This window comes from Wasmannia auropunctata, unplaced genomic scaffold (assembly GCF_000956235.1).
Source record: "Wasmannia auropunctata unplaced genomic scaffold, wasmannia.A_1.0 LD334210.1, whole genome shotgun sequence".
In the NCBI taxonomy this organism is placed as follows: Eukaryota; Metazoa; Arthropoda; class Insecta; order Hymenoptera; family Formicidae; genus Wasmannia; species Wasmannia auropunctata.
Window position 1 is genome coordinate 53,380 of NW_012028680.1, and position 9,753 is coordinate 63,132.

At 34.4% G+C, this 9,753-nt stretch overlaps 1 protein-coding gene across 1 annotated transcript in view; it reads left to right on the top strand.

Moving 5' to 3' along the window:
* LOC105459081 overlaps window positions 1-8,881 on the top strand; it is a 23,759-nt gene extending 14,878 nt beyond the window's left edge. Inside the window, exon 3 of the mRNA XM_011704775.1 lies at window positions 8,673-8,881. Within this exon, the coding sequence (XP_011703077.1) occupies window positions 8,673-8,881 (209 nt within the window). The remainder of the gene's footprint in view (window positions 1-8,672) is intronic.
* Window positions 8,882-9,753: the final 872 nt, after the last annotated feature.

Here is a 9,753-nt window from a genome sequence, read left to right on the forward strand (position 1 = left end):
AAATCGGGTCCCGACGATACACCGCTGACCTTAATTTCGCCCAGCTCAATTTCATTAGCGATACCGACATTCGACGTCGGCCAGAAATGAGCGAGAGCTTGTTCGCCAAATTCCTAAGAAATTATGGGCTGTCATAGATAAAACCTCGGATAAAACATGACAAAATGTTAGAAATATATATATATATATATATATATATATATATATATACATACTCGTACGTCCATCTGTAAAATTATAATTGATTTGCACAAAATTTTGTCCATTGTTTTTTAGAAATGTAACTATCAAAAATAATTATGACGTTAGTGATAAATTCTATACTACTTGTTTCTTTTTGTTTTCATTTAAAATACGTACACTGAATGTGCTCGGTCCTATCAGTAATATTACAGTTTTAATTTAATCCTTTGTACTTAATTAACGTATTTTTAATTTATCTTACATATATATATATATATATATATATATATATATATGTAATGTTACTGATAGGACCAAGCATATTCAGTGTACGTATTTTAAATAAAAGCAAAAAGAAACAAGTAGTATAGAATTTATCAATAACGTCATAATTATTTTTGACAGTTACATTTCTATAAAAAAATGAACAAAATTTTGTGCAAATTAATTATTACTTTACAAATGTTTTTACGCTTCCTTAATAAATTTACTAATTATCGTGGAACATGCTTACACTGCATCCTGACGAAGAGATACGAAAGATACTTTCTCTGCGTGCTGATCCAAGATCGAGGTTCGCTTTATCGATGATCAAACGACGGTGGTTTATCGATCGTTATATCCAACTGATAATCTAACGATAGTTGGAATACGAGTAACGTCGGAGCGCGAGCTTGATTTTACCTTTAATCAGGTCGTTGTACGCGAGAACGTAAGCTCAGTCATGCATATAACCGAGTGTGCGATGCACGTTGATTTGCATGCGGAACTGAATTACAGACGTAAATAATCCGCGACGTCATACCTTGATATCAATTGATCGGCATAATGTGTTACTGTTATAAATTAAATAAATGTCACAATTTGCATACACCTTGCAAAATTAAAAAGGAAATTGCAAAATTGCATCGTTAATTAATTTTAATAACCGTGATGTAATTATGCCGTAATTTGTGCGTGTGCAATCTGATTAAAGAAATGTTTGCATATTGTGCAGTAATTTAAATCAATATTAATTGCCAACAGCCCAATTCTCCTCGCAGCTATTTATCTGTATATTTCTACATTTATCGAAAGAATGCAAACAATTATATTAAAGTGATCGCAATAAAGGGTCAAAATGTTTAGCGCGGGTAATCGTAAGATTAAATTATAGTGAAACTACAGGCATTCTAGATTTGTTCAGAATAAATTTGTGTGATAGTTATACTTGTTACTTTCGTCAATACGTATATGACTTAAAACAATCGAAAAGATAATATTATATTTATATTAATTCAAAGATAATTATCCGAATTAAAAGAAATATAAATTTTGTCGATATAATTTTACATATAAATTTCAATAGCGAGATTCATTTGATGGGCCACCGCTTGTATACAAATATTTCCGAAATATTTCGGAATATATTCCGAAAAGAGAATTTAGAATGTAATTTCCTTCGAGGGATTAGAGAACGGGAAAAGCAATTGATTGAGGAGAAAGAATTGTAGGCAAATTTTCAATTTAGAAACGGCGGGTAAAGCGCGTCGCCCCTGTTCGTGCACGAATTCCATTTACTCTCTCAACCTAAAACAATAACTCCAAGGTGGAGAGAACACTTGAAGAGGGTTTCTTTCACTCAATGATTTTAGACGCACCGTGTACGTATTTTATTTATTCCTTTTCGTTTTATTTAATATTCTGTTCTTGCGCTTCTCTCTTACTTTATCCAAATTATTGTTTATTTACCTATTTATTAAAACTAACTATAAAAAGAGCTTGATATTATATTTAATACACGCAGCGGTATTTGTGTAAAAGATGGGCAAAATAACTTTGATGACGTTGCTTTATACGAGTTTTAAATAAGACATTTTTACTTTAGCGAAGGATTATAAAAATTTTTGAATCGCGCGTCATTCTTCTAACGAAACTTTTTGCAAGGAGGGAGCGGCCATTACCGTAGGGTCGAGGGAAATTCTTGACCCAGTACTTTCGCGAGAGTTGAAGGGTCGCGTGCAGGTTTGAGTGGACTTTGAAATCCGGCGTCGTCAGGTTGAGCGAGTTTTTGAGTGAGCAGCTGCTACTCATCGTCGTTTAGCATCGCTAATGTTGGTGAAGTAGTCATTTTTCTTCCGGCACATTTTTCTCTTAATTCATTATTTTTCTCTTGTCTGAATAATTTCATTATCTCGTTGTACATTTAATCGTGCTATTAAAGTTGCAACATCGAAACTGTATTCCGCTTTTTTTTTTACTTCGGTTTGCAAGAAATAAAATGTCACGTTTAAAAATGTTTTTAGGAAATTCGATAATCGTTGAAGAAAATTGTATCGGATCGCGAGAGCGGCTCTAAAAAAAAAAAAGAAATAACCCCTAAGGTTAGCTCATCAATTTTTCGATTTTATGGTGCTTGTGTTCGAAATGACACGAGCTATTCGCACCCTCCTTAACTGTCAATCGTGGTGTCGTTTATTCCCTCAAAAAGCCCGGCTCGGAAAAAAAGGGATGAGCGCCCGCCACGCGATAAGGCGCGGGAGCGACGGCGTTGCGGGGGGGAGGGAGGCAGGAGCTGGTTGTACAGGCTGACAGAAGGATAGCATTGTTCGGAAGTACAATGTACGTTGTTATGCCAAAAGCGGCATGCACACGACCCTCGAGCACAATGGCGCCGGTGGCGGGAGGAAGATAGCGCGTATACCCGCGAGGAGAGAATACGCGTCGTCAGTTTCGGCGCGGAGACTGCAACTTTTCCCGGCCCGCGTGCGCGCTCTCTCTCTCTGTCTTTCTCCCTCCTCCTCTCCGGAGCACACTTTTTTCCGATACTGTTTTTTCCCATCCATGAATTATAGCTCACGGTAGAACGATTCTGGAACGCTCGCGCTTTTTATGGAGCCGCGACGCCGTTCATCACCGCAGGATGTTCCCGGATACACACCCCGATAATTAAAGCGGAGCAGGACCTCGCGGGACGAGTCGAGCCTTATTTATTTTGGACATTGTTTCGGCAAGAAATTTTTGCTTCGGGCTTTAACTCTTGTGCGAAATAACAGCTAGAGTTGAATTGTACGTGTCCCGTCCGAGAAAAGCGTATAGATACAAAAATTAATCGAGTACAACAAAAAATAATTAGAAAGACATGTAATTTATGCAAAAATTGCAAGAAATATAAAATTGACGTGAAAGTTTTGCAAAAAGTTAATAATATGGAAATTAGGAAAATATTCATTACCACACATAGACAGTGTAATGAGACTTCTCAAAAGCTGTTGCAATATAATAAAAAAATATATGTATATGTATAGGTACACGTAGAAAATTTTATTTTAAAATTTACTCTGAAAATTATGTTAATTGTAGGACAACATAATATTTCGACAAATTTTATGTGATTTTTACTATTTTTTTAAATATGTACTACAACAAATTTATTATAGTACACAGTAAAAAATAGTGAAAATCACATAAAATTTGCCGAAATACTATGTTGTTCTACAATTAACATGATTTCCAGAGTAAACTTAAAAAAAAATTCTCTCCGTGATATATATGTGTCTAATATGTTTACAAAACAGATTTCTATAATAATAATTTTATAGATAAGTCTTTCAAATTAATGTTAAAATAAATATTAAAGTATAATGAAAGTAGCATGCATATTTAATATCAAATAATTGATGCTTATCAAAATTCATATCTTTAAATGTACGCGTGATTAGTTTATCTACTTTAACATTACTTAATATTATATATTTATTTGATTATTAGTTATATTTGTTATGCTATTAACCCTCTATTATTTATTGTGCGTATATGGAAAGCACTGAACGCATTGCTACATTGAAATAAATTTCGCTAAAACGTTTGTGTAAAACGCGTAACTTTTGTTCAATCGGCAAGTAAGTTAAAAAACATTAGGAACAATGCAATATTGCGATGAATTTTGGTCGCAATTATTACAGCTGTTCGAAAGCACAAACGCGTCAAAAACAGGTGCAGTTACGCGCCTGCAAGTGATAGTCGAGCGCCGAATTCAAAGCTGTGCTCACGTACATATTTCCTCGCGCTCGCTGCACGAGAATGAAAAGTCCGTTTCTCGACTTTCCTAGCGGCTGATAGTTTGTTTGCCCCGTCCCAGCTTTTTTTCTCTCCACATCTGTGCGCGTGTGCACAACACACTTTCACGTAATGAACGTACCTGCATGCATACATATATTTCCTGAAAACTGGCAATCTACAATAGAGACTATCCTCCAACAGCGAAAATTAAATATTTACAATAATATTAAAAATCCCCATAGCAATCGGATTATCAATCAGTTCGCTTTCGATAATTTATCAATAAAATACGAAATATCTCTCGGCAATTTAATTCTCTTAATATACTTTTCCGTTATTTATTTCTTCAAATATATCCCGCGGCTTATACTTCAATTATTATTAATTATTTCTGCCAATTATTTTCTTTCTAACGGTATAATGGATTAGCTTTATTTGTCGGAAACGTTCTCTCATCCGTCATATTTTATTCCGCTTGTTGCTATTTGCGTAGCAACCATTTAGTCGTATTACGGTACTCTTCATTTTGACAAATTTTCGATTATGCTTTTACAGCCTTGATGGAAATTTACGTAAATATCTGTATTTCGATAAATATATACGCCGAGTCACAGAGATACGTATTGTAACTTCTATTTGCGGCACTCTGCAGAACACAGAAATAGCACATCTTTCAGGCGCTATTAATTTTGTCGCCGTCAATACAACGTGACTTTTCATTTTTGTACAATTTTTTTACTCGCGATTCGTCACTGAAAGTTTGTTTAATGCAATATTCGATTTGATGTAATTGTTATAGATAATAGATTGACTTGTTCAAGAAACTGTCAAGAACCAGTGTAACGAAAAGTAATTATCAAGTTTATCAAAACTTAAATCAAAATACTTATTCGAAACTATTAATGGATTGCTAATTAATGAAAAGATAGAAAGTTTGAAACAGAAAATTAGTTTGAGACTTCTCATACATTTTTCGTTACGAGTAATAAAATACTTAGAACTTTTATTACTGCAATAAGATTGCATTTCATTGTTATAAACATTTTTGTTTCTTAAAAACTATTAAATCAAAATATTAATAAACTTGTTGTTAATAAAGGACTAATACTTTTTTATTTTTTATCAATATTTTATTTGATTAATGTTATTTGTAGCCAATTTCTTAAAAGTATATTTTGTTATCCAGATTTGATTTTTACATCAAAAATCTATTAAAAGATCCTGATCTCTCCATTAACCTTCTTTAAATATTGATTAATAAATATCTCAGTTCTTGACATGGTCACATCTTGATTCTTTGGTCACGTCGGAAGTCGCGTAATTTATACCTTATTAATTAAGACCGATGTGAATTTTATTACCGCATTAACATTGCATTATTATTATAAATATTTTTCTTTTATAACGATTGTTGGATTGCTATATTAATAATTTTGTTATTAATGGGAGACTGTTATTTAGCATTATTAACAGGTTAATAGGTTAACATATTATTTGTAGCTAATTTTTGGAAAGTTCAGATATTTCATTTTTCATATTTGATTTTTACATCAGAAGTCTATTGAAAGATAGACTCCCTCCCCTCCATTGACCTTCTTTAAATATTAATTAATAAATTTATCAGCTGATCCTTAAATTTGGCACAACCGTGTCGGAAATCGCGTAATCTATCCTGCCGGAAGACCGATGCAAATTAGTATTCCTTTCGAGCGGATTCGGAAGAGCTGACCCAGTAAGAGATTACTCTCCTGTCACAATATTAGCCCGTGAAACTCCTTGCAGAAACTTTTTTGTCTGTAAGTTCCAAACTGCCGAGGATATTTCCTTTTAAGTGCCTTGCTTCGTGTTTAATGAAGGGCGGGACGGTTCGGGATGGGGTTGGAACCGACGGAACGAATTGGAGGGGGACGAGGAAGAGCGGCAGGTGATAACATCAGAATGTAATTGAAACTTACGCGTTGCTGCTCCGTCATTTTTCTGTCTGACATTCGGCGACGACGACGTCGACATCAACGGTAACGCCGACATCTGGATTCATTACTTATAGTCTGGCAACGCTCAGTTATTACGAAACTTACGGTGTCTTAGGATAGTAATTAAGGCGCCCTCTCACACTTCCATTCTTTCTCCGACGGACATTGTACTAATTAAGCCGCGAGCGCCGGAATCTCGAATGGGGCCTCGAGCCTGGTTTTAAAAGAGAGCGTTTAAGGCATCGAAATTATCTCGATCGCGCAGAGAAAGAAGGTGCTTCATGAAAAATCATTCAGCGTGTAAAGAAGTGAGAGACATATCGTCGCCACATAACGTGAGATTGAACGTTAAAGGACGGTTAAGGATTCTTATTCAGAAAAATATAATGAAATATAGAGAGGAAATATAGAGAGGAAGTAATTACATTTGAATAAATGTTGTGAGTAATTAATTAGAAGTACATATGCAGGAACAATTATTAGCTCTCATTTAATTCAGACGAATGCATTATATTAATTTTTAAATTAAATTAAATTATAAGAAATTTTGCAATTAGATAATGAATTTTCGTTCGCAAATTTTTTCTGCTGAACAGATCGTAATTGTAGATGTGTGAAGTCAAGGTTTCATTTTAACAGAGTTTTCCCTCTATAATACGATGAGACGTTTTACCTTGTCAGATTGTTCTGCAATATTCATTACGTTTTGCAATATTCAAATTTTTGAACTTTTGATATGATGTTCAATTTTTGATACAATGTCTCATGTAAGAAATATAAAATTGATAAATAATTTTGTACATATAAATATTATATATACTCTTTAAAATTAAGAATGTTGACTGTCTTGACTGACTATGATAAATATATTAAGTGAACCCGCATCGCGCACGAACGCTGCGTAATAATAACGGCATACATTAATGTCACCGTCTAGTTGCGGCGCGATTAATGTACGAATGTGTACTGCGGCAAATAATTGTTGCTGTTACATCCCAACGTGGTGTACGATATTGTTGATAAATTCATTCGAGCATTGCGTAATTATTTTCGTCCAAATTTCGCAATTATTTTGAATCCAACATTGAATGCACATACACACGTACAGATATGCGTATGCGGCAATCTGAAGTTTCCATAGAGAGCATTTACATATTTCTAATACAGTTTGACGTATTTCACATATCACGCTATATAAATATCACGTTTATCTGTAAAATAATTTAAAATTATTACGCAAATAACTTATAACTATTACGTAATTATAATTTATAACTTTTTATAAAAACATTAATATAAATTTTAACATTTTTGTTTTATATTTATGATTATTTATTAAATTTTTCTTTAATGATGTATGTCGTACACATTGTTTAGACTTACTAGTGTATAATATTTTATGTTTATGTTACATAAAGAAATATTTTAATTCTCAAAAATATATTTAAAATTGGCTATATTTAGGCTTTTACTTTATTATACTATATTTGATATTTAATCCTCCATGCACTAAGTGGAGTGTGACACATATCCTAGCAAAATTTAAACTGCTTAAATTTAATTCGTAAGAAATAGTATTATTTTTGTTTTAAAGGATTAAAGAGTTTATTATTTCGTTTTGTTCTTATATCTTAAGGAACAAGAATCAATATTATGACAGTCGAAATTATTGTTGTATTAAATTAGTATACTTAAAGCGGAGTAATAACATGGGGTATATGAGGTATCTCACATGGTTTGGCATGTTGATTTTTTCCACCTGGTGCACGGAGAATTAAACAAATTAACTACTCAGAATATATTTAAATGCAGATCATTTACTCGTCTCTCTCATACGTAATTTTTAATCCAACTGTATATATCGCTCGTTTTCAAGCGCGAACGTGTTATTTGTGTGTTAAAGTTCTATTTCAATATAGCCACCGGAAACGTCAGCAGCTTAACAAATTATTTGTGCGCTCCATGATTTTCGATTGTTATCGGACGAAAACGGCCGGCGCTCAACGTCGAAACGGGGAGTAAACGAGAACGGCTATCGAACGGAGAAATTAATTGTTCCACGGAGATCTCGCGTCATCGCGTTTTACAACAATCTGCAGGATGGATTTGCTCTCAAAAAAAAACAAAAAATACTTGCGCGCGAGACTGCGTTATCGTATCGCCGATATTTCGCGCTCGCACATTCGCGGTTTAAGGCCATCGCCCATATATATGTATCAATTCGAGAGCGTAAGTGTTGCGCGTGTAAGCTCGGCGGATGGAGCATTTTACATAAATTCTATCAAACAATAGGACAACTTATATTTGGTTACACGCCATTAGTCATGCACGCTTGTACGCCGTGCTGTCAAGCCAATTTGCGCGCGATGGCCGGGGGCGGCTGTATCGCGTGCTAAATTCGCGCGTGCCATTTGTCACCCGGCCGAAACACACACATTGTTGCCATCGCTTTAATAATAATTTTCGCGGTTACAGTGGCGTGCTCGACGGTGACGGTGAAAAAGTGTCAGGCGGCTCTGCGCACCCTGCAGGCTTTCACTTTCTTCCGACCGACGTGCCTCTGCAGGGAGCCCCATGTCGATCCGGACTGCAACAGCTTCCAGAACTTCCTGTTCGACCACCCGTGCGACTACGTGGAATGGAAAGGTGAGAGATCCATAATCTGCGATGAAACGAAACGTTAATTTTCAGTTACGCATTATACGTGTACATATAGTGGAAACTCCGTTTTTTTCCGAAACGTATATCGGGGGACAAGATAGCTCCGATAACCGAATAGATTCGGATAATAGAGGCTCAGCTAGCTCTCTCCCCTCTAGCAGTACTTTTAGCTTCGATAATAGGAGCTGAGAAGTTCGGAAAACTGAAGTCGAGCTCTTATTATCCGAATCCATTCGGATAATAAGAGCTCGGTTGTGAGTTCGTATATTATTTTTTTTTTATTGAGCACAAACTTGTTCGTATATATACCTAAATGGAATGCAGATAGAGTTCTACTCTATACATCGTTTACATCATTTTTCTGAGCCTGCGTGTGCATAATAGATTGACAGCTCAATTATATCTTTGACCAGGGATTGGAAGTAACTCGTTATTTGTATAACGCCATTACCGTTGAAGTTACTTTTTTTTGGCAACGGCAATTGGTAACGGGGTTATTTTATTTTTTTGGTAATAACTGTAACGGTAACGTAGTTACATTTTTTCGGTAACGGTAACGAATATATTCGGTTACTTTTATCATTACTTTTTGTATTTTGAACTTTCTGTATTTATGACAAAATTTTCGTATGTATATTCAATCTTCCATTTTTAGTTAGTATGCGCATAGTTTACTTTTATTTTATAAGACTGTTTTAAATAATGTCTTAAAATATTAATATGGCTCTGTAATTTATGACATCTCAAGAATGCCAATAAGTCAATCAATATCACAAATAAAATTTTACAAATAATTTAATAAGATATTTTTACGTTATATGCATCTTAAAATATTTAAAAAAATTTATTGTGAAAAAATATCAGCTGAATTGCGTTTCAAGATCGAAAATTTAAT